Consider the following 26,975-nt stretch of genomic DNA (forward strand, 5'->3'; position numbering starts at 1 on the left):
TAAGGCAATTAAAAAACAGCTCTGAAGAGAAGGATGGAAGAATGAAGGAAAACGGTAGAGGAAGTAAGAGAAGGCACTATGGAAACAATAGTAGCCATTTCTCTTAACTTTCAGACTTTTAAAAATCTTCTACTAAATTCTGGCAAAATTTCTTGGCTTCAAGCCTGCTGAATTGTTCTCAGCAGTGTCCTTTCTACTATATAGCCAATGTACTGAGTTTTTCATGGTAACATTCTCAGGATGTGAAATTAATTCATTATAATGAATGCAGTATTTATCTTTTTTTTGAGAATACTGGTCATAGTTGTGAAATTCTCCTAACTTTAATTCTTTTCCTTGGTATATTTTCATTAAGTTGTGTGTTTCTGATTCATAGTCATGGCTTCCCACCAATATTGGGTGATTCTTGGTTGCATACCCATCTTAGTATAGATATTTCCTCATTAACATGCTGTTTACCACACAACTTGCTTGAAGAAATGGCTCAGGATGTTGTGTTTTGGGAGATTCCTAACCCTGAGTGTGGGGGACAGTGGGATAAACTTCTAGGCAGACTGTGTCAGTACCTAATGATCTGGGCACAGAGGGTCCTTTTCCTCTCGTTGTTTGACAAGCGGAAGACTTTGCCCTGTGCCTCCACTTCCCATTATCTCTGCTTCTCTACTCCGGCCTAGGAGAAATTATCCTTTGTTCTCTATTTGACCCAAGGAGGGAGCGATTATATGCAGGAATCAAAATGCCTAGCTACTGTCAGTTGCCCCAGAAGCCCATGCAATGCAGGTTCAAAGTCTGCCTAATTTGGAGTACCCTTGCAGCCATTCTATTAACAACAATACCTTCCATCATGTACTTGGAATAATGAATCCATTGTTTCAGCCAGATATTGTTTGTCTTTCATTTTCCAAGAATTTAATTGTTGGTTCACAGAATACACTATTTGTTATGTTCTTGTGAGATTATAATTTAAATAACTCTTCTACCATTTTTGGATTTTAAGACAAGAGGAGGGGGCTATTGCTGATATTCCACCATTTTGAAGTAAAAGTCTTTATTCTCAAAATGTTTTCAGGGATATGAAAAATACAGTTTTAAGTAAAGTTGTGGAAATTTTGTTTTTCAGGCTTAATCATTCCTATGAGAATCAGACCATTATCCCTTTCTTCCCATTTCCACCATGACCATCTGTGATTGGCCAGGATAAGGTCTGAGGATATATAGGTTGGATGATCTACAGAAAACAGAGCTTGAAAGTGTGAACCGTGCAGCTAGAATCTCTTTATGTGGTTAATAGACCTTTCATGTTGATGTGGTTCCCTCCTAGCCTAATGGTATAACATTGCCGCAGCTCATGGGTCTAAGCTCCTATGTCTTGGAGGTCTCATCATTGCACCTTGTGGACTGTCAAGACCACAAGCTTTGGAACTATGGAGACTCTAGAGAACCTTACAACAAGGCAATGAGATAGATGTTCTCTCTTTTCAGCATTTTAGGACACAGAGTCTCAGCAATGTTAAGTTCTTTGAACTCCTAGCACTAATTACAGAGTCGAATGCTGAACTTGCTGGTCCAAAGTCTGCTTTGCTAAGCCAAAAAGCCTTTCTTCAGTGCTGGACTTAGTAAAGCATACTAACGTTATGTTGGCTCCAGCCATTGTGATGTATGACACACTCCCGTCTGGTGATATATTACTGGATGTCACATCAGTTCTGAATTTTCTATTGTGCCTTGAGCATATGGTAAAAATGTAAAAGGCATTCATTTGAAAAGCTTAGATTATGATTGTCAGTCTGTCAGCTTCAAGACCGGTAATAATATTCTGCCAAGATGTATAAATTAACCTTTGTTCCAGAGAAAAGGAGATCATAAACTGGTCACAGAATGCCACACATTTTTATTGATAAACATATTAGGTAAAAGCAAGATTCAGGTCATGGACTGTCTATTACGTCAGTTAAAGTTGGGGCTAATGCTCAGTGTAGGAAGCCTTTTCCTGTCTTCTCAGTGGTCTCCTAGGAGTAGGTGTGTTCTCTGAGCATGTGTGTGTGTGTGTGCACTTGCCAATTTAGGTCTTGGTCTTATAGGTATATATGTTCCTTCAATACTGAGGCCAAGTTTTCCACTCTGCAATATCTCCCGTTAGTATATTTCCTCCTATCGATGGTTTTAACAATAATTGAATTCAATTCAATCTATGTGAATTATAACAAGTGAAAGATTTTATAACACTGATTTTTAAATATTCTTAAATATGATTCTAAATTTTTAACTACATTATAATAGAGAACAGTGTGATCTGAGTAACCGGAATATTAAATCCCTCATTTTGAACACATTTTAAAAGATTTGTTTTATATTTAAGATAATGAATCATCCATATTACCATCATTAATACTATCATACAGGAACATGATGATACTTAGTGACTATTAGAAATCTACTCAATGTAGGAAAACATTTTGAAGGAAAAAAAAACCACTGAGATTAAATAATTTATTACCATTGCTAAGATGAACACATATACTTGATACTCAATTTTATGCAGAACTTTAAAAAAATAGTTTTAATACAGTATCAAAATTTACACAAGTATTTTGTCAAAAGACCAGTGTTCCTTGTATTAGCTCTCTGCAGTGTCTACTGCAGGCACAAAAACTTGTTTTAAATGTCTTCAGAGCGTAGGAATACAACAATTTAAGGATGAGAGCTTTTCTACAAGAGAAGGTATAAATATAGCAAGCAGTTTTCTTTTACAGAGTAATAATATAACATTTCAAAAGAAAGATGAGCTTAACTGATAACCCAATTACAATAATTAGATAATTCTATAGTAAATTAATTCATAAATATTTTCAGAAAACAGAGGGCTGTTTTTTCATCACAGTAACATTTTAAGAAGTGTAACGAAATTCCTTCACATTTCTTCACCAATAACAATTAATACTGTAATGAGTCCATTTAAAAACAACAGCAACAATGAATATCTGCTATGAAGCCAATCTGAGTAATTTAGAAGAAATCTAAAAACTGGGAATTGTTGCATTCCTACTTTTATAATCATAAACTACAATAAAAACTTAGCATTCTGTCACAGGCCTCTTGCACATTCATACAAGAAACTATCATTGCATCTGAAAAAACACAATACCTATCATAGCATTTCCAATACACACAGTCTAATATTATGTGTATATATATATATATATATATATACCAAAAATAAGAAACTAAGCAAAGCTAGCACACCTCGTTTTCAAACCTCAAGCAATCTGAACAAGAGCTTTTAGCCTCAATGAAGGACATGCGTCAGTTTCATAAAACTGGTAGCTGCTGTAGGCAAAGAAAGCTTTTTCATAAATGCGGTGCAGTATTTTAAAGTTTACATAAAGTTTATTAAATATAACAGCAGATCTAGAAACTAAATTGTAGAAATTGACATCTCACAGCTGGAAACACTTAGAAAAATTATGTTTGCTTGTTCTTTAATTGGAATTAATATTAACATCAATGGATACACTGAATGAATATGGAAGTTGGTATAGCCCCAAGATGTGTCTTCATGAATATAGCAAGATTAAAAGAAAAGCTATATTTATCCCGATCCCTTAAAATAAATGGTACTCTCTGATATGTACTCTACAAAGTCTTGCTACGCTTCTAGCTGGTAAAGAGAATTTATATAGTATTTTTAGCACCTCAAAAATCAAAACAAATATCCCAGAAACCTTATCTTACATTCAAATTCATTATGCATCAGGAATTCATAATTGTTGACTATAATAGAAGAAATAGGTGCCTGCCTCTCAAACTTGGAAAGCTGGAAGACACCTCTTCCTCAACACAGTGTGGTCGAAAAGTCCCACCGTTCTGTGCAATGAGTCAACTCCACCAAACTGGATTCTTCCAATCATGCAGGTTTCCCAGTGACAATCTTAGATCTGAGGAGTCAAAAACATTTTAGTTCTAATGAAAATACTGGTACCCAAATGGTAATTTTCAAAGCTGTCTGAAATTGACTTGAGATGAGCTGTTGTGGACATGGAAATGAGAGATGAAATACAGTGTCAGTAATACTAAAGGTTTTAGAGGGAAAATATGTGCAATGTACAATCACTCCAGGTTATTCAATGAGTCCAGGTTTGTGGAAACCCACTTTTTTCTTCTTTTATCTCTCTCTGGCAGTGGTGATCTCTTGTTTGAAAGACTGCCTTTCACATCGGTCCTTTGTACTGGTTTCCAGACAAATGTTGCCTAATCCCAGGACAGGAACCTGCAGCATCTCCAAGTTTCCTCCACACAACCTTAAGAAAGGTAAAATTAAGTAAGTAAGTAAGTAAAAATAAGGGTCATGATTGCCCCTCCACAAAGAGAGTTGCGGTTTTTAAATGGGGATCTATGAAGGGGCAAAGAGAAATGTGAAGACGAGACAATATCTCCATGAATGAGCTCAACCACAGTGAAATGTGATGGAAGTTTCTAAATCACAAGAACTGCTCAGTAGAGGGAACTATTATGCATTGTCCACAATGAGGGTCGAAATTAAAGAATGATGTACCAACTTACTCTAGGTACATGGGTGGTCCTCAACTCCAGCTGTACACTATGCACTTGAAGCTTACACAGTAAGTCCCACTCTCAGATTGACTGTACTGGTAGAGGGGAGGCATGGTCATCTGTATTTTTAAAGCTCCTAATATAATTCTGGATAGCCATAACTAAGAACACATGAGCAAAATCATGCTAGTTTCTATATCCTACATCTTGAACCAGGGATACCAAAATGTTTACTCCACCAAGGAAAGGAAGTTTTTGTTCTTGAGCTCTTTTAAGCCCTGAGTTACTAGCCTTAGGCCACTAGTAAATTTCCCCGGTTGTTCCTACAGAGTTGGGGGTGGCCCCCTTGGTCATAAATCTTAGCTACCAAGTAGTACACTCTCTCAGATTATCAAAGCAGAGAGCATACAAATGGAGAAATAATACTAAGAATAAATTCAAGAATCACCAAATAGATACAATTCTGTCAAAAATTGGGTCATTTTAGAAAGACGATAGCAAAAGGTGAGATTAAGAAACCAAAGTAAGGGTGCCTGGGTGGCTCAGTGGGTTGAGCCGCTGCCTTCAGCTCAGGTCATGATCTCAGAGTCCTGGGATCGAGTCCCGCATCGGGCTCTCTGCTCAGCAGAGAGCCTGCTTCCCTCTCTCTCTCTCTCTGCCTGCCTCTCCATCTACTTGTGATTTCTCTCTGTCAAATAAATAAATAAAATCTTTAAAAAGAAAAAAAAAGAAACCAAAGTAAAACCCCTGAATACACCGATGATATACCAATATGCTAATTGGAAAATGTACTCCCTTCCCCCAATTAACAGTCATAACCCTCTTTAGGGTGATTCACTATAACGATTATTTTCAGATTGATTAATTCCCCCAAATTTATCTAGCTCTAAAATGAACACAAAACCAGTTGGTTCATTATTGAAATACGGTTTGTTTTCGCATTTATTTTAAATAAAGCAGACACTTTAGGGAAACCCAATACAAGTCACTGTTACACATAAGAATACAGCATTCTGTCTACCTTCATTTCTAAGCCAATTTTAGCAGACACAACTATGTGGTAGAAATGACCTGTCGTATTTGAAGAGGAGTATATTGATGGTCCTTAAATAGTAGGAGATGAATGATCTAGCAACGGAGGGCTCCACCTGCCCACAAGAGTTAGGGAAAGTCTCATTTCTTAATAGACAGTGAAAAGGAGCCAAGGGATGCTACGGACTTGCCCTTTCTAGCCCTTCCATGGTACACACAAACACCGCTGATAGCAGCAGAGGATACAGCGAGATGTTTAAAGCACTGCTAAGCCAAAGACCTCCAGGACCATTGACACAAAATATTAGATGGTTACAACTCCAAAGTGCCAGTGCTCCCCAAGTATTCAACTGTAGGATGCCATAGGCCTTAACCTTGATATTACCATGTGGTGGAAGGAGAGTCCAAGAAGGAAAAACTCTGAAATGAGCCAATGATACTAAGAAGGGTGCAGAGTAGGGACTTGTTAACTAAAAGCAAGACTAGGTGGGTGTCTGAATCAAACAGACACTTTTTTAGCTCTTCTCAGGGAATTCGCAAGAGTCAGACTTACCTAAAAAATGAACATATTGCACTGTAAGAAATTAATCTATTAATTAAATCTATTTTTGTGATACAGTGTGGAAAGAGAATAAAAGTATCTCTTACTAATCAACATGATGCTAACAGTCACTTCTTTGTATAGATGTTGACAACTGATCTCCAGGAGGCACAGCAGAAACAGAGGTAAAACTTAACTAAGTTCTAGTTGAGTCTTCAACCTGACCTTACATTATAAGAAAACTTTGTATTTCTGAGACATTATTATATAAAGCACATAGTTCCTTCACTAGGTTTAAGAACCTTAGCTAGGTTCTAAGAAATTACTTATCTGTTAAAATTGCTCACAATCTGTTTTTCTCTTTATTCTCCAGGATGCACTATGAGTGTTCAGGGGTCATATGATTTATAATGGTGACAAAAACATTTTAAATCAACACTTTTTTCTCTTAGCTTTTAAAGAGTTTCCAAATGTAAGAGTGCTAATCATTGGATTTGCGTTGGCTTGCGTTTTTTCATCAAACTTTGGGAATCGAAGACAAAAGTAGACAGGAACTGCTAAAGGCAAACAAGGAGGGCAAGCTTGTGGCTTCCTGAAAATATCTTCTACAGGGAAAACCACCACTGCCATTGCATATGGTCTTCTGAAGCACTTTTGGAAATACAGGCCAACAGAAAGATAAACACGAACTAATCGAAGACTCAGTCTGTTTCTTCTGTGACTAAGAAATGCATTATCCAATGTCCGGAAGTCTTATATCTAAAACAAAAAGGCAAGAAAACAAGCAATCCTGACATGTATTTTTTACAGAACTTCAGGAATTATGAAAAATAGAGAGGGTACCTTCTGGAAGATGCATTGCCTTTCATTCTTGGGGAAAGAAAGTGCAAGTCCCCAGATTTACCCCACTTGGGAAAGTGGTGATTGCTGGTACTCAGAGGACATCTGGGTATAGTCCTGACTTATTGTTCATTAGAGAACAATTCAAGAAAGCAACTTTATTTTGGGATTTTAGCTTCTTCAAACACAAAACGCAACTGTGGGGATCATACCCAGAGCTCCTTCTCCAAACTGCCCGGGGGCTGGGGTGAAACCCTACCACCTGAATTACAAAGGATCCTGTTGTACTTCTCTTTGGAGAACCACCCGTGGAATGATCTCTGTGCTCCTTTCTGGTTCTAGAGTTCCTAATGTTTGAACTTTCTTATTCCATAGTCAAGAGATGAAAAGCAACAGGATTTTTAAGTGTGTGGCTTAACTATTTGACTTGATCTGAAGGACATACTCAAATTGAAAACTGTAAGGACAGGCTGAAAAGCTACAGAAGGTCTGAAGGGTGGTGCACTGGGGAAATTAGGACTTTTAGAACTAATGACCTTTTGAAAACAGATGAAAACAGATGCAGGAAAGAAAAACAGCTACAACACAAAGAAGCAGGAGAATAAAACTATGGCCCCAGCACATATAAAATGCCCAGGGGACTTAAAACATTTACTGGATTCCAAGAATACCTCAAGGAAGTAGATACATGAGAATATCTGGTCTAATAGCTTAAAGGTATTTCTAAGCAATTTTGATACCCTCATGGACAAAGAATGTGAGGACAAAAGTCCAATAGAGCCAGTTAAAATCAGTGCTTAATATAATCTGGTTGTTTTAGCTTTTTAACAAACTTTACCAATTATACTCTTGTGAATTCTTGGATTAAATGATCTACTCATGCATATTACTCAAAATTTAGCCAGGGATTAATAATAAAATCCAAATCCAATTATTGATATGCATCAAAATAGCATGTCATTTTTTTTACTGTGTTTTTTGCTCTGATTTCTATGTGTCTTATCTCTTATGTTCATATTTATTTCCTCTTAACCATTTTCTGAGCTTTTATCCAGCACTGAAAGGTAAAGATACTACTTTATGTGACATGAAGTGCCCATATCACATGATTTTTTTTCCAAATATGGTTATAAATAAGTTTGAAGAAGGCTGTGTTTTATCACAGGCCTTTAAACACTGATTTTTAGGTACCACTTGAAAGTATGAAACAGAAACCCATTTCTCAAAACGAGCACCACAATGTTAGACAATAAACAATTTTAAAATGTTCATAGATCATTCTGGAATCCAGAATTGGCTGATTGTTGCTTACCTCAATATTTTATGGCTGTTAATAATACTGCAATAAAATATACTAAAGATAAGAACAAGGGGAATTGGTTTTATTTTTATATTAAAAAAAAAGGCATTGGGCCAGTATTTTGAAAAGTAGGTATCCATAAAGTGGTAACTAAGCTATGATGGAGCTTTCAACACAGAATACACAATAAAGCACATTAAACTTACATTGCACATTTCTCTGACTATAGCTTTTTCTGTCTCACTAAGGTCATTTTCATACTCTTTACCCTGTTGACGATCTATAGTTTCCTGAACATCCAAGACCTGGATTTGTTGAAAAAGAAAAGCAAATTTCACATGGAAAAAAACTTGTTAGTTATGAATTAAACCATCAAGGAGCTCCACTTTGTAAAACCTTTGGTTTTCTCCGTGTCTGCATATCAGAGTGGATTAATATATGGCAAATCTTTTAAAAGGGATCAATTCTACTTCATTTTCAAATGGCCATGAAAAGCAATTGTATCACTAACAGTCAATTGAATGTATCTAATTATTGTAGACATTAATAAATTTAGTTAATTGGGTCATTAAGATAATGTGACTATGTCCACCATTTGGAGAAATTCTTGCCCCACTGTAAAGGTGAGCAATATAATTAACGATCTGCCAGATAATCCAAATGATATGTAGACATGGCCTATAGAAAAGAGGACTAAAGGAGATGATATGGACAGGTGAAACCGGTCAGAACCCAGGAATATGTACGTAAGAACTCGAGTGAACATGAACGCTACTGGCATCACAGTTCTTGCCTGGACATGTTCCCAGGGCCTAGAAAAGGCCTATGAAAATGGTTCTTTGATAATATCAAAGAGAAAAACTGACTCCTTTCAGTGAAAATACTTGAGCAACACTTTATCTTTCATTAGAGCAAAGAAAGAAAGTGTTGGCATGAGATGCTTTTAAGCAATTTTAGAGGCCTCTGATTCCACTTCTTTTACATTATCTCTAAATGGATTCTAAATATTTCTTCAAATAGGTTTGAAAGTTTTCAGGCCATACTTTCTATAGGTCAAAAGGGGAGAAAACTTTGGTTTTGAGTGTAATTTTTCTCTATATCCTTTTATAAGCCAAAGCACTAATAAAGCGAAAAGACCCAAGAAAACAAAGCTCCCAAAGTAACGCTTTTCCTAAAAGCTCCAAGAATCCCCACTGAATTGTGACATTGCTAAACTCCTTGGTTCTGTTGTTATCATGGTCAATGCTGATGGTCACACCTAAAGGCGTCGCCTGAGAACTAGCACCAGTGAACAGTTGAGCCAAAATAAATTACTTAAGCATGAAGTGGGACCTTCATGTCCAGTTCATAGTTTGCATGGATATTTACTGGAGTTCAGTCTTGCAATAACCTAATTCACAAACTATTCCTTTGTTAACTCAAAATGTCTAGCCATTATTACTCTGTAGGTGCTACTACTTTCAGGAAGGATATCACGGTAGTAAAGGAAAGAGTTAGAATCTGTTCACATTCTTCATATAATCAGAGGAAATCCTGACTATGCTCAGTGAATATTCATAGAAAACTTAACTCCTGGAACAAGCTCATTTGCCTACAAATTCAATTTCTAATGCACCTCAGAGAAGTGTACTTCTCAGTTAATTTCTACTAAATGAAGTGGAGCTCCAATTAATAGCATGAATTTTAAAGCAAGATAAATGTGGTATTACAAGTGGGCTAATTTCTCACACTGATTTATAACACTTTTCTCCCAAACCACAGCCACAGTTTGTTTTAGAGCCTAGAGATTTTGATGGTCGGGGGGTGGGGGGGGGAATCTCTCAGAAGATGAGAAACTGAGCCATTGTTTTAATTCTTTCACGAGAGAAATTTTATGTTATAAATCACTCTAGGATCTATGGGCTTTTGAAAACAAGACACATTGAGTGGCTACATTTCTTCTTTTAGGCTGTGATGTCCCTAAGATGCATTTCCCAGAGGCAGTATGTCCCATAGGCACATATTTCTGTTTCATGACACAGTTTACTCATAGAAGCAAACGTATTTTGTATTCATGAGCCTCCCCTTAGCCAATAAGGATGCTTCAGTTGCTCAGTACTACCCATCTGCTGAGTGAGGACACTTAACATGTTCTGATTATAACATAATTATTTTTTTCTCTTAAGATAAAAATTTTATATGAAAATTAGAGAACGAATTCAGAGAAAATTGAAGAGCTTCTCCTTGCCCTTCCCTTCCCTTTTACGCCATAGGAACACAGGTGCAATGAAAAATGGAGGAAAGATTGCAGTGCTATCCACTATGCTGATCTGACTCAAACTACACTTGCCACTTAATGAGGCATCGGGCAGAAGCAGTCTTCAATCCGAAAAGTAGAGCAGAGTATGTGCAGATGCTAATAGTACAGGACGAAAGACACTCGTTTTTTCTTTCTAAGATGCTCTTTCGATAGCTAGTGTCTGGTTCATGCTCATGCTACACAACATCCAAATGCTGCCACCCAGAGCAAGATGGTGGTCAGTTGATAAAACAGCCCCCACTGGCTGCACGCGGTGCCCTCATCCTGCTGTGTCATCCCATGCAAATTCCTCTCGGTTCCTCACTTGGTGAGTTATTCCAACCAAGACGGAAGTGCCAAGTGAACGGCTCTGGCCAGCTGCATGGTTCTGCTACCTTCTCACATCTGCAGTCAGTATATGCTTGGGAGGAGCAGCTCATTTCATGGAAGTTACAACAAAATATAATGGGGGAGCTATATCTCCTGCTGAAACCAAATCCAATACATATTCTGAATTTCTTATCTGGTTATTTGCTTTATGCATGCCCCAGATGCACTCCAAAAGAGTGCATCTTAAGGCTGCTGATAAATCATTCCAAAACCAAAACCATTTTAGTAAAGCTGTGAAACTCCAAGGGCAAGGGCGGGACTGAAGTATGCTACCTACCTGATAGCTCCAAAAGGTTTGATCAAGGCTACATGTTAGGAATTACAGATAATTTGAAGGACAGTGAGTCATACCTTGGAACGGATAAAATTTCAAGGAACTGCCCTAATTATTAAGGTGATTTTTATTGCCTGTATCAGTTTCTTCTCTTAGATAATATATTATTAATTTTACTTACGGTGCTTACCTATTAGAAAACTCACTATTGGTAAAGAAAATAAATAATACATTTCGGTTGGATCTTTTTGGCAGATACTTGGAGGATCTGAAGTAAAAACCAAAAATAAAACTAGCATTATGAATAAGACCTGTTTTCTAACACTATGTAACAGCATTAACTAGTTTGAAGACCTAATTTCCAGTTAATGGGGGAACAGGAGGTTTTTAGTTCAAGATTTTCTTTTAGTCATGGCACCATGTACTTCACTTGCATCAAGAAAGAAAACTCAGGTATCCTTCCTTATTTTGGCCAACACTTGAGACCCTCTTTTGAAATCATGCATGCTAAAGACACTGCCCATTAAATACCCAGAACAAGAGTTTACACACATGGATATACATGCACATCAGACTTCAACTTCAATGCAGAGTGATATGAATCACGTTACTCAAAACAAAATGATAAAACTAGAGATTTTTCAACCAGAAATACTCAAACTCAGAGTTGCAAAAAAAAAAAAAAAAAAAAAAAAATTCAAAACTTAAAGTCTCTATGGTTAAAACAAGACTGTGAGGACTACCAGACTAGAGCAAACAAGCCACGACACAACTGAAATTCCGGATTAACGGTTGGACACAGTTGGTTACCTTAAGAGAATGTACCACGGGTTCAGGCTGCTGAGAAGGTGTGGTATGTCCACTGAAGCTAGCTGGAGAGTTGGGTGGACTGTTACTCCCATCAGCCCCAGATGACAACCTAAAAGAACCCTTAGTAGAAAATCAACAACTTTGTTATTAAAACAAAAGTCGTCTAATAACTGCATAGATGTCATTCAGTATTCAATTTCACTGCCAAATGAGAATCAGTTACATTTTTTCTAGCCTGCCCTAAGACGCTCTCAACCTGTTAATTGGAATACGCTTGCTGCTTGACCAGCAAGAACACTTAAGCAAGAGTCATGGCTATGCATGTCCAGATGTCATTCCTGATTTGCCAAAGAGAACAATGCCCCCTCAGGAATGCCCATTAAGAACATTTCAAGAATGATTTTTAAAACTTAAAGATACTCAAGAGTAGGGAATTTGCGAGATACTCAGCAGCTGAATTAAACATGCTCACTCAGCAAGACAAATGGTATATTCCATATGTCTCAGGAAATATGCACACATTTCATTCTTGCATTGGAGAAACGGTATGTCTTATAAAACCCTTCTTGGAGGCAAAGACCTAAAGCGGAGCATTTTCCAAAGAGATTTACCCACACTCAGCATTTGCTTTAAGGTAGAATTATTTTTTGTTTAAAAAAAACAAAAAACTATGGCCACAAATTACATATTTGTACTCATGTGACTCTTTGACTTCACTGCTGAAAAATCAGCACTCGGGCAAGATTAACTTGGTCTATGAGAATCCTCGCCACCCATACAGGAACTGGGAAAAAGTAAAACTTCAATTATGTCCTCTCCTAGAAAAAGCAGCCAAATGGGAATTTCCTGAGATCATGATACTCAAAGGGCCTGAGAGAATTTAATTTCTGCCCAGCAAATCTACAGATTTTCTTCATGCCTAACAGATTAATAACTGCTCCATTTCCCTTGATCTTATGACTCTAATACCCTGAGAAGGAGCCACTGAGGGTAGCTTCATAAAGGGAAAACACAACTGTGCTTAGGGACATTTATTTTCCAGCACCTACAGAAGAGCTTCTGTGTTGTGCATTTTAGGGATGAGAAGGGAGGATCTGAGAGCAGCAACAGGTCCAAGTATGGGTTTTATGCAGACCATATTCTTTGTAGAGAAGTTGACAACTTCCATTGATTTTCACAAAGATGGTCATTTTTGCAGTTTGGAGAATCTTCCCCCTTCCCTTGCCACTTCCTTCTTCCTACGTCCTTAAAGGCTATCCTTGCCACATCACAAGAACTAGAGCCATGTTCTTTTCCTTACTCAAAGAAATATGCAATCAAATTGGGAGCTGTCCCCATTCCTGGGAACTATCCACCAGGGAGAGGAAGCTGTGGAATAGGACATTCAGCAGACCTCTCCAGCTCTGTCCTCCACTGCTACTAATGATTATGTTAATAGCAGGTGATGACATAGGAAAGCCAATTATGATAGTCCAAACACCTTCTGGTGGGGGAGAATGTCTATGTTTCCCTGTATTTGTAATTCAGATCAAATCAGACATAATAGTGCCTGAAACAAATAATAGAAGGAAACTCATTAGAAGTTTTAAGGTGGTGAAGGGGCCCACCATTTCCCCCAACATCACCATCAAATTTTGGACACCCTTTTCCTGTATAGAGATGAAATGTTTCCAAAATGAAGGAGTTCTGAAGGAAGCTCTTCTCTGAAGAGCTCTGGTTCCCTACTATTCTCTTTTCCTATCTGCTTCAAACTTCTCATTTAGGACCCACCAATGCAATGCAGGTGACCCTCTGGTTGCTAATCTCACCGGGCAGGCCATAATTTTCAGCTATCCCTCCTTCCAGCCCTTCCTGTCCAACCTTCTGCTGCCCAGCACTTCTGTTTCAACTGTTCCCTTCCCAGAGCTGGCAAAATGGTAGGCATATCAATTCTGGCATGCTTTTGCTTGGGTGTGGGGCCTTTGATCTTTTGGGGGCATTAGATTTGAAAGAATGTCTAAAATCAATGATAACTGGTTTCCTTAAACCAAATCCTTTGGGCACGCTAACATTGTTAAAACATAAGGAGAGTCCTGTTCTTCCCTTAAACACTATTTTTTGAAATACTAACAATGGCTAAAGTCGGAACTGCCCAGTGGAGAAAACTCATTCAGGGATTAAAGTTCTCCTTCAAGTCTCCTTCTGTGCCAAGGACTAGATCACTGGAAAGATCATTGTTCGTATTTCATGTGGTTTTTGATAAAGTCATGAAGGTAAGCAAATGCCTGGTAAAGTTGTATACCAACAGGTGCTCCGTCCTTTTCTAGATTATAACAATCAAGCACTTCATTCAATCACATCCCATTTAATTACTCTAAAATAAAAGGCCATGTATCTTTGTGACCAATATTTGAAGAATTATCTAGGTTCAATCAATATCCCCTCTTAGTTGACTAATACATTTTCACATAACTGTTTTAAAAAAATATGCTGAGTGGAATGCTAGTGAAACAACTGATTTCAAACAGTCCCTTGGAATTTATTACAATAACGTTAAACCTGTTTGTTTAAATTGTGACTTGGCTGCCTCAAGGAGACAGGGAATTTAAAAAGAAGAAAATCTAAATAAAACTGGAAATATGATTCCCAGCTTCCAGGTTGTTTTCCAACGACATGTGATCACATAGTGCATGCACCACCTCTTGGGTCAGCGAGCACTTTTAAAAGGCAAGGAATAATTTTCTGGGCTGGTCTACAGACAATTCATTTACATGGCCAGGGATCTTTTTTAAGCTTCTTTTCCTGAAAGGTGCATGGTACCTTTGTTCTCCAGTTGCTTGAGGTTACTCAACTTTCAACCCCAAGTTCAGGAAACAAAACAAAACAAAAAAAGCAAAACAACACTGACGCTGTTTAGGAGATGAAAGACTCGACTCCCAGCTTCCCTCCCCAGAACAGACACACACAGCAACTTTCTTTCATGTGTACAGATTTGCTCTCTACCCCCCAGTGTCACTTTTCCTCTAGCAACAAAAGCCATCTGTATGCACAAGCAAATGCAGCAGCTGACCCATCTTCACTCACCGGGAGAGTGGGCAGGCATCGTCCTATTCCTCGGCACCCTTGCCACCACTGCAAGACCCGCCGGGCTCTGGGCCCCCAGCCTTTCTCCATATTTGAGCTGTTTCTAGTTGGAGGTTGCCTTCTATTCTGGGTGGCCTTATATTTGGAACAATATAGTACAATCACTCAGAAAAATACTCTTTCCCAAGTCTCAAGAAAGCAGATAGAATAAGAAGCTTAATGAAATGAACCACAATGACCACAATGGCAAGCTGTAACATGCACCTCTAATTAGGGGAAAAAAAATAAAGTAAAACCGAAGTCCTGTCTATTAGAGCTAATAATGATTTTTTTTAAAAGCTTTTGACTAATTAAGTTATTGAAAAGTGATAGGTGATAATGCCAAACTTCCAGAAAAAACTGAAGCTACTTAGACAACTTTGTTCATTTGGTTTTACTTGTGAGAAATAGAGAAGTAACCGTTAAGTCTTCTTTGTGTTTAATATTATTCAAAATGCAATTGGGAGCGCGATGCTCTTTTGTTAAGAAACACAAGGTGGGTAGATATGTTCACCAACATTTTGAAAAGCTGACACTGTATCAGATTCTCAGCAACATTTGGGCACATTGAAGACTGTGTAATGAGCTAAGAGGTCATCGCTGCATTAAAATAGCTGTTTTACATGGGCTGTATACATCATTATCAAAATATCTATTAATCAGTTACTCTCCAAATTTCTACACTTGTTAGAACTAGAGATACCAGATAAGTAAAAATTTTCAGTTTCTTTCTATGGCTAAATAGCATAATTCTATTAAAATTATCAGAAGAAAACACTTTCCTCTCCCTGACAACTTATACTAAGACCCTTATCTAAGTGTGCCATTCTTAATAAGAATTTTTTTAAAATATAGAAAATTCACCAAATAGTACCCAAATTCTTTAATTTTAGGAGGGTGAAAAATGACCACATAATTCTTCAGTTCCCACTGATCTCTTTTTGTAGAAGTATTTCTACAGAAATACTTCTGTATTTCTTTTTGTATGTAAAGAAGGATTTCTTTTTGTATGCTGTGTTGTGAATAGCACTGTCCTAATTTACACTCTTCTCCAACGTTTGGAGGCTGAACAATGAAAAAAGAGTAATGATGACCACAGCTGGTACTCGCAAATCTCTCTTCTGAATCTATGGAATCAGTAGAACTGGTTACCTATTAAATAAGTCAGCCACACATATTTCTCACATGTAACAGAGCAAATTATATATTTAGACTATGATGATCATTTCATTGTTAGCAACACGGATTTGAACATGGCTCTTTAAGTGATCTTCTCATGTTGTCAGTATCTAATTTCTTCCCATCACAAGAATTCTATCCAATAATTTATAATGTGGTTTACAGCTTAAAATCTACCTTCCAACCATAGTTCTATTTCTCAGATAATCATTAAAAAGTACCGTTTTTTTTTTTTTTTTTTTTTTAACAAATGAGGCCTATCTTCCAGATTTGGTTCCCTTCATTACTTAAACATCTTAAACATCTCTTAGATTTTACATTTCAGGATTCAATGACTGAGTAAGACATACAGGGATTCTTACTTCCCTTTTCCTTAATGTGTAGTGAGATTGAATCTCAATGCCTCTCCAATGTAACAAGCTCATTATCATAACCATAAAATCTAACATCTATAACTATTTAGAAGCCTGCTGGAAGGAGCAGCCCTTTAGCTATAGTATTTCCCCACTTTTGTAAAGTAGATACAACACGACATAATAGCTGTGCCTTTCAGCATCTTGTAAACGGTTCTTTTAAAACATTATATATAGATTGCATAGTATTATTAATCTCATAAGAGGGGGCAGTATATATGGGCCAGATTTTCATGGAAGAATAAACTACTTAATGGTATAGCCATTTTAATTTTAAAGGGAAAGATACTCTGAGGTCTGTTGACTTTCTATTCATGCTGGCAACTTTTAAAAACAAAACAGAACTCCAGGTCATGCAAAAATGTATTGTGGACTGGCCATCAATTTGACCTTCGAGTACATTAAATGGTATATATGTACTAATGAAAGCTTAGCTCTCTCTTAGCTCTACAATGGTCAATCACACTATTTTCTGAAGGCTATCTCATAAAACATAATAAGCCTCACTAACTCTATAGGTAGAATTGTTTTTGGCAAGTTCAGAGCTTGAAGCAGGGAAGCCTAGATTCTGGCTATCAACCAGGAGAACAACCTCAAACCTTAAAAAAGTCCCTTTCTATTTTTTGAGGAGTTTTATTTTTGCTTGGTTTTGTTTTCTGCAGTTTTCCAAAATTCCAAATTTATAAAGAATGCCTGAATGACATTACTATTCCCCTAGACGTCTGTGTACTCGTCAGCCACTTTGTATCCAGGTACATAGCATAACCCATAAATTGATTTAGGTATCAGGAGGACCACTCTAAATGCTAATAGCAAAGTAATGCTCTGCATCAAGACTGAATAGGAGGTAAATTGCAGATTACTTACTATGTGGTAAGTACTCATTATAGAGATCATGAAATCTAATGCTGTAAGCAAACACCCTAGATCAAGACACAAAAATATCCCTTACTATCACTGAAGAAGATAAAATGTATTGGTACTGTTATGCCTCTTATCACATGATATCTGGAAGATGTTTTTCTAAGAAAATTGGAACTTGAGATATTTTCTAGTATTGTCCTTATAATACAGACTTCTCAGAATTACGGGAACAAAAGCGGCTACTCAGTTTTTAAAAGATCATCTAAACAATAAGAATATATATTAATTATGGTATCATTGGATAAAATTATTATAATTCATAACAGTAGTTTTAAGAGAACCAACAAGAGGAAGTAATTGTGATTAAGTTGTCTTCTTGCTATTTTATGGTTACATTTCTTTTATTGTTATTTTAGTTGACATTCTGGAAGCTTCCATTCTTTGGCCTTCCAGAAGTATATATTAAAAGTCTTTAACACAAAAAATTTGTTTTTATATTTTATCATATAAAATACAGGCTTCCCACTTAGATATAAATCAGATGTAATACATTTGTAACAAATTTTGGAGCCCAGCCCTCTTATCTATTATAGGAAGCCAACTATGGAAAGCTAAAGATTGATCGGCTAAAGTGGTTTCCTGTTAGTTAAAGATGTTCAATTTTTAATAAGGTCTGAAGCTAGGTCAAACTACCATATGGTGTATCAGAATGCATACCTAGTTGAGGATGGAGGATGAATTTTCTTTCCTTCTTATGGGACAAAGAATAATGCTTTGCTTCATTTAATCAGGAAAGTACTTTGTTCAGTTTGATCAGTCTTCATTCTGACATACTTTTTACGAAACTGCACTAGCACACAAACAGAAGCTTTAGAGGTTACCCTGACAGATCTTTTCCAAAAGTTCCTGTGAATGAGTATAGAAATTCTGAGACCCTCTGCTCTAATACAGAACAGTTAGTTGGCTGTATTCAAAGTGTATTTTTTTAAATGATTTTATTTATTTATTTGATAGACAGAGATCACCAGTAGGCGGGGGAGGGGGGAAGCAGGCTTCCCGCTGAGCAGAGAGCCCGATGTGAGGCTCGATCCCAGGACCCTGAGATCATGACCTGAGCAGAAGGCAGAGGCTTTAACCCACTGAGCCACCCACGTGCCCAGAAAAGTGTATTTTTAAAATTGAAATGAACTAATGAAAGGAAACTTTTCAATACCAATTTAAAATAGTAAGCAGTTTCCTAGATCTATGGCTATTCGTTTATTCACTTAAATATTTACTAAGCAGCTACCAAGGTAACATCCCATGCTATGCCAGTACTAATCTAGTAACTAGTTACTAATCTAGTAACTTTTTGTGTAAGAAAAAACAAACAAAAACAAAACAAAACAAAAAACAGCAAAGTAAGTTCAAGTCATTGAATTTAGAGGTCACACTGCCTGGGCTCGGAATCTTGGCCAGACTCTGAGCCTCAGTTTCCCCCTCCATAAAGTGTGGGTACTTATGATACAAGGGTGCTTCACTCGATGAGGATACTTATATGAAAAGAGCTCTTAAAATGGCATCTGGGGGCGCCTGGGTGGCTCAGTGGTTAAGCCGCTGCCTTCGGCTCAGGTCATGATCTCAGCGTCCTGGAATCGAGCCCCGCATCGGGCTCTCTGCTCAGCAGGGAGCCTGCTTCCTCCTCTCTCTCTGCCTGTCTCTCTGCCTGCTTGTGATCTCTGTCAAATAAATAAATAAAATCTTTTAAAAAAAATGGCATCTGGCTCACATCAAATGCTCTGCAGCAATTTGTTGTTCTTCTGAATGTGTCTGCTTTGCTTATCAACACATTTTATAATTTATATGTCAACCTACTTTCATATGTTCATATGTACTTTCAGAGTAGTTCTCAACCTGAGGTAAGCTGGCCCTCCAACGGGGACATCTGGCAAAAATTCAGACATTTACTGGCTGTTAAAATTGGGCAATTTCTGTGGGGCATTTATGGGTTGAGGCCAAGGACGCTGCTGAATGCCTGACAATGCCCAGGTTGGCCCCCATGACAAAGAATTATCCAGCCTCAAAGGTCAACAGTGCTCAAGTTGAGGAAGTCCAATTTAGAGAAGGAGAACTGCACTGGAAAACAGCAAAGCCACATTTCTGGCAACAGCTTCATATATTCTGCAGATGAGGGTAAGTGTCCCCCCACCCCCCCGATTTGGTGATTGGGATGATTTTAAAGGAAACTCTCTCAGCTTCAGCCCTCAAGTGGTCTAAGTATATAGACATCTCCCTTCCCACCCCAAATAGGAAATTACTCTAACAGAAGGGAAAGAATTAAAAACACCTCAAACATCTTACTGTTAACAACGCTAGCAGAAACACAATACAAATGGGCAGCACAGGGCAGGGGTCCAAAGAACGAAGAGCTCTCTGAGAGGAGACCGAGAGCATGCTGCAAGCACCTTAAGCATCAAGACACCAATCCCACAGAGAATTAAATTGGCAGAAGGTGCTTTTCTGGAAATGATGAAAAGAAATAAAGCTTCCTTAGCAATATGGCAGGTGGAAATCCGGCACTCAATTTTAAGCAGTCACACTAGGAAAGAAAACAATTGCCAGCAAATAGAAATGAGGGCCCTGACCTATGAAACAACATCCCGGGGCAGATGAGAGCATCCTGTGAGGGAAATCAGAGAGAAATCCCTACCTGACCAGCGACCACTCTCTCCTTCACTTGTGGCTCAGGGTTGTATTTGGTCTATGGGTCTGCCTCCTCAACAGCTGGATGACTTCCTGAGGGCGTGTCTGAGTCCCCAGAATACTCAACCACTGAGCTCCTGCTACCTGTTAGGACTCTCCTAAATGCTGTCATTTAAAATATTCTTCAAACAGGGTGCCTGGGTGGCTCAGTGGGTTAAAGCCTCTGCCTTCGGCTCAGGTAATGATCTCAGGGTCCTGGGATCGAGTCCCACATCAGGCTCTCTGCTCAGCGGGAAGCCTGCTTCCCTTCCCTCTCTGCCTACCTCTCTGCCTACTTGTGATGTCTGTCTGTCAAATAAATAAATAAAATCTTTAAAAATAATACTCTTCAAACTACTACATGTTAATATCTATTGAGACACTAACTGTTGGCCTAGTGCTATTCTCAATAATTTAATAATTTATGCTCCATAATTTTTGTGTGGGGGTCCTAGAGATCTTCTGTTCTGTGCACCCACTGCTTAGTTCCTGGGCTACAAAGAGATCCTGGGGAGGATCTGGTTGTCTGAAATGACCCCGGGTTTGGGCCAGGGGTGGGGGGTCACAGGGGCGATTGGAATAAGAGTGTGTTAATATTAATAACTGATACAGATGAACCGGTGTATACCTGCTTAAGGTCAGCTCTGTACTCATTTGACTTTCTCCATTTGAGGCATCTAACTGTGGCCCCAAGAGTTACAAGTCTGCATCTAGAATCATAACCCAAGGATTTTGAAACTTAGAATTTTACAAAGTCTCCTAAAGAATTTGTGGAGAATTACAGACCATGCACTTTGGAATACAATAGGAGTTAGGAGTCATGCTACAAATGAAATGCGATAGGGCTCCAGAGAAATACAGTTGTCAAGAGAACAATCTATTTCCTGTTCTTTTTTCCATTTGAGTTTGGGTTCAGTGATACTTTTTTGGATCTCATGCTTTTTTTTTTTTTTTAAAGATTTTATTTATTCATTTGACAGAGATCACAAGTAGGCAGAGAGGCAGGCAGAGAGAGAGGGGAAAGCAGGCTCTCCACTGAGCAGACACCCTGATGCGGGGCTCAATCCCAGGACCCTGAGATCATGACCGGAGCTGAAGGCAGAGGCTTAACCCACTGAGCCACCCAGGCGCTCCTCTCATGCTTTTCTTGATACCATATCAGTACCATCCAGAATGCCACTCTCTCGATTCTGGTTCCCATTCATTCATATTCATATTCTCTCTCCCTCTCTGATCCTGGAATAGGTTATCTTAAAAACTTGCTTCAATCCTGGCTTTGCTGATGCATAAGTAATGATCATGAGAACTTTACTTTCATTGTTTAACAGATGCATATCATTACTCTGACCACTCACCTTAAGGTAACTGATAAGAATCTGGCTCACAGCTCAATTTTAAGCCCTGTCACATTTAACAGTAAGATTTCATGTATCTTTGAGCTCCTTGAGGTCACTGTACTTGGCTTTTATTATCTTTGAAATTGTGATCACTAGTACACCCTATCTGTACATAAGAGTTTCTCAATAAACTCTATTACTGGATGGTCAAAATCTAGATGTGAGATTGTGGCTTTCCTTGATCATCTCAAGAACAGTTGTGTCAATGCTTTCCTTGTGTGTCTATACATTTGGTCATTAGAAGCCACTCAACTACTTGCCAAGTAAGTAAAGCACACCTCTCGAGTACTAATGTGGCCCGAATCAAAGACTCCATGTCTTTGATGGTCCAGATTTTGGCAAGTTAAACTCTGACTAAATTCCCATTCCTTTTTTTTGTTTTCATTACCCAATTACTCATATTTGAGCAAAATAAATTCATCCTGAAAATCTTTAATCACTTCTATTTCTAAAGCTATAGTAAAGCTCAAATATGTTAAAATAGCAACTGAAAAGATCACTGGGGTTGGTTAGCAGACCAAAAGCAGAAAGAGACTTAGACCAGGGCATCCAAAGTATATGCTGGTTCTCATCAAAATCATTATGTGATGCCAAACATTAAGTGGTGAAAATAAAGTAATATCAAAAGAGATATTATTCTCAACTTCACTAAGTACAGGCCAATCTGTAAGAATCCAGGTGTTCCCAGCCAGAGAAACTGGAAGATAATATTTATTCACTCATTTTCATTTCTTATGCCAAATAATGGCTAAGATTAAGGTCCACAGAGTCACAGAAGAGACGGTAAAGAGCTTTAACTCAAAGAACCTAAAATTTTAGACATTTTCCCTGTTCAGGGAAACAGAAGTCATTCAGAAGGATGTACGGGGCAGAGTAGCAAGTACTGAGGCGGACATAGAAGGCCAATGTCTGACTGTGGAGAACCTTGTACAATACGTGGAGGATTCTGTGCTAAGGCATGGGCTGTGATAAGACCCAGTTCGTGTTTTAGAGACCCTTCTAGTAATAACGTGGAAAATGATCTAGATGGGGCAAGTCTAGCTGGGATGAAGTCCAATTAGGAGATCATCAAAGAAATCCAAATGAAAAGTGATCACTCTCTGCTCACCAGACAACACCCGAAGGAATGAAAGGTTAATACTGATGGACTATAGGGCAGGACCCTGTGAGCCTTCACGGTAATCTGAATCCAGGATGGGTCCCTGGTTTCTGGCTGGGCACTGGCTACAGGGTCATGTGGTTAACCAGGCCAGAAAATGCCAAAGCAAGTCATGTATCTAATTCCTTCATCAGATTTGAAAATCAAGATGAAAGAATTAACAATATAAAGCCCTGAAACATCTCTCTCACAGACACCCCTACAGTGGTTTTCTTCTGACAGGTAAAAGAATTCGCAAAATCTTTAAACGGATTGTAACTTCATGCCATGATGAAAATATCCCATCAAATAATACTGTGTTCTTGGGAGAACAACCTAGTAATTTTGAGATACCTGAGAGTCCAGGTGAAACTTGCAGATATAGAAATACAGTTTCAAAAATAAAATAAACTAAATGAAAGTAATTACAGAGATTAACACAATGCCTTTTTACAAGAATTAGAGAAGGCAAATTCCAGAAGAAAAGAATTCATATCTTGAAAGGGCTAGAATAGCCAACACCGTGTATCTCTGTAGCCAGAATGACAGCAGACAAAGAATCAAGTGTTTGGGTTTGGGTCTTAGTTCCTAGAAAGCCACTGGAGGAATGGAGCATGGGTGTGATACATCTAGTTACATTACCAGAAGGTCACTAGAAATGCAGACTGAAGAAGTTAAAGGCAGGTTGGGAAGGGCATAGGGACACGCATTAGGGAGCTAGATCGGTAGCCTGAGAGGGAGGTGGTAGCTTGTACTAAGTGGTAGCATGGAGATGATGAGGAAGTGTTGGAGTTAGAGGATTTATCAAAGTAGAGTTAGAGTGCTCCATGATAGACTAGATCTGGACTATAAGGGAAAGAGGTTGCATGTGGCTTCATAGTTTGAGGACTGACAATCCCAGGAGGAACCGTTTACATAGGCTGGACAGCAAGTGACAGCCCAGGGTTCGTCCAGTGTGGCAGCCCTGGGAAGAATCAAGAATGACTCCTTGGGTTTTTATCCAAGTAATTTTTTATGATTGGTGGTGCTCTTTATGGAGATGGGGAATCCTGGAAGGGGGACGGATTAGGAGGGTACAGGGGAGTCAAGTTCTGTGTTGGACATGGTACATCTGAGGCAGACATCTATGAGGAGATGTCACCTGCAGAGTCAGATATAGAGGTGAAAGTCAGGGAGAGGTCAGGGCTGGACATACAAATTTGCAAGAATACGTGGCCGTGGGACTGAATTAGAACTTCTTGTTGAATGAATGTTGAGGGGGAAAAAGGTTTGTGAACTGTGCCCTGGGACACTCTAAAATGTAAAGATAGGGCAGAAAAAAGTACAGTCCAGATTGGAAGGAGAAGATCATTCAACTTCTTTAATCTCCCAGAATTATAGATGATTTGTGTACTCATTCTGCAAAGTGATTTTACCCTTTATTTTAAAACTCTCTGATGGGTCCTTGACTCACCTTTCTGAATATTATTGACTCCAATGAGCATTTATAGTTTGAATCCAAAACTCTTGTTTTTCATCATAAGTTATTTACATTATGAGGTAGGACACACATAAGCCTGTTTGGCTCTTCCTTCCTTCCTGGTAAGGGTTGGTTGTGAAAAGAGAGCTCGTGCTTTCAAGATGCTTCTTTTTGTGCCCCGATGATGTTCTCACTAGGGGTGGTAGAGGAGGGTGTTCATCGCTCCCGGTTAGAGATTTCATTTCCACTTCATGTGCAGAGGCTCCATGACATTCATTTCGGCTGCTTCTGTTCCTGTGAGCCTTCACACTTAAAGCCACTTGTGGTTTAAAAAAATAAAAGTCTTTTGCTAGCTCTGGAGGGAAATGACCTGGAGAAGGGTGACTAATAGGCCTGATTGCAAGGCACTTTGAAAACATTAAGTGCTACAGAGAAGTTCCCTAATTTCCAGATGGCCATCAGTTGCCATGAAAGCAATGCGAATGCATCTGGCTCTTTTTAAGCTCTTTTCCACCCTTTGGCTCTTCTGATGTCAATCGGTCCCCGTGACAAAGACAAAAAGATGAGTGAGGATTCTTCTCGCCCTTTTATAGGTCTCCTCCTAATCCACAGGAAACACCATGGAGACCCAAGCTAGCTTTTGCTCTCCTTTGTTCCTTCCAAAGGACCTTGCAGATCCCCAGGAAGAGGGACTACATGAATGGCCAGAGGAAGGCTTTTCCTTTTTGTCCTTTTCAAGTATAACGCAGATCATCATTAAAAACCACAGATTTGACAAAGATCATGGGAGAAGAGAATATCAATGACCTGAAAAATACAGAAGTCACTTTATTCTTACTAGTGATCTCCTGATTTCTCATTCTATCATGTGAGGTCCTCATTTAAAGAAAAAGGGAGATTAATTGGTTTCTGACCTCCTTCCATGCCAGAAATGGCTTTCCTCATTCACAGATAGACATGGATTTAGAATTTCACTTGTCTGTGAAGGAGTATATAGCATTTCATGTTCTTTCCAAGCTACCTGTCATGTGGTATCTATTTTAAAAACAAGCTTGCCCATGTTATCTTTTTAGCAGTTGCTCTAAGACACATTGTGTAAGGACACAAAAACAATCACTCATTAAAGTACAGCTTCAATCATCAGACATATGTGTTTCAGAAAAGTACAAACTTCCTATCTGTTAGTACCACAACAACTGTCCTGTAGGGGAGGACTTGTCTTTTCAGTTCAAATGCAAGCATCTTGATCTCCAACAAATTTTCCTCCCAAAGCTAAGTGGCTTGTTGGAAAGAATAGCTTGGCCTCTTCCCAACTATTCTTCTGGTTCACTCACACCTCATTTCAAATCCCACATGTTGATAACTGAGGGCAGGTTTGGGGATGACAGGAGAAAGAAACTTAAGCCAATGAAAATAGAAATAGTACTTATTGGGAAAAATGTTTGTATATAATAAGTTATTTATGCACAAATGAAAATTTGCATACCAATATGAGGGACCAATTTAAAAAATGATTATTAAGAGATACCCCAAGAAACTGACAAAGAAGTTCAGGGTAGAGTAGGAGGTCAGCAAACTACTGTTGGAGTTAAATCCACACCCTTTCATCTGTTTTATAAGTAGTTTTGTTAGAACACACCCACACCTGTTCATTTAGATATTCTGTTTTCAGCTTTTCGGGTGCTACAATGGCAGACCGGAGTAGTTGAAAAACACCATATGGCTCACAACTTTGAAAATATTTACTATCTAGCCCTTTATTGAAAAGGTGCCAAGTCCTGGTTGAGGTGATAAGAACATTATGACAGGACTGGAATAGTCTGGAAATTTTTTGGAGAAGGAGGCAAATGGTTTACAAAGAAACTGTAACTGAACCAGAAGGGATTAGTGTTAAGTAGAAAAATATTCTTTCTTGACTAATCAAGTTATCTAGGGGCTAGAAATGTCCTTAAGATTAATAAAAGTAGGAAATCTTCCCATGCTGAGAGAATCATTATCAGAGCAATGAAGTCTCTCACTGACTAGTAAAACAGAGGGACTAACGACTCAGCTGGGTTTCTTGGCAAGCTCCCAATTCAGACCCTAAGGACGCTACACCAGAGGTTTGCTCTGGATGGTGATGGTGGAGACTGTGGTGGTGGCTGGTGGTATTTTCACCACTATCTTGCTTCAAAAAACACATTTGCCTTGCAACAGGTTTCAGCAAAATGGGGAGAATGCTAGACTAGTGATAACAGATAATCTGGGCACAAACCTTGCCTTAGCCCATGAGTGAACACTCTCTCACCTGCAAAACAGAGATTATCATAGGAGCCAGGGTCAGGATGGGTCAGCATCAAGATGGCTTCCAATAGGCAGGACCTCTGCTGATACTCAGAATGTGGTTCTAGGGCTTGGGACAACAACAAAACTCTAAGCTGGAATGGGCCACTCAACCAGCTCCATCTTGTGTGCTGTCTGCACCCTGAGGCTGACTCAACTATGAGGGTTACAGATTGTTGTACAGCAGCCATTTTGCTGTGGCCCAAATGGTGTGTCTCACAGGGAGAAAAGTCCATTTCAGGGTGCAGCCCCATCAGTTAAGAGCTTGCAAAAATAAAAGAATTGGGCACTATCTCTTTCATGACCTACAACATTTCTCCTTGGGCCCTAAACACTTAAGATTCTGAATACTGAAGACCAACAG

At 38.6% G+C, this 26,975-nt stretch overlaps 1 protein-coding gene across 10 annotated transcripts in view; it reads right to left on the reverse strand.

The window, feature by feature from the left end:
* Positions 1-2,476: 2,476 nt before the first annotated feature.
* CCDC85A (coiled-coil domain containing 85A) overlaps positions 2,477-26,975 on the reverse strand; it is a 197,276-nt gene continuing 172,777 nt past the window's right edge. For 2 of the 10 annotated variants that reach the window (XM_059406038.1, XM_059406039.1), the window contains one exon: positions 2,477-4,298. In XM_059406038.1, coding sequence (XP_059262021.1) covers positions 4,209-4,298 — 90 coding nt within the window. In that variant the 3' untranslated portion in view covers positions 2,477-4,208. Of the gene's footprint in view, positions 4,299-8,470; positions 8,570-12,016; positions 12,137-15,079; positions 15,215-26,975 lie in introns of those variants that run through there. The other 8 variants (XM_059406041.1, XM_059406042.1, XM_059406036.1 and 5 more) reach the window with 8 other exon arrangements.

The sequence above is a fragment of the Mustela nigripes genome, chromosome 7 (genome assembly GCF_022355385.1).
Source record: "Mustela nigripes isolate SB6536 chromosome 7, MUSNIG.SB6536, whole genome shotgun sequence".
NCBI classification, from domain to species: Eukaryota; Metazoa; Chordata; class Mammalia; order Carnivora; family Mustelidae; genus Mustela; species Mustela nigripes.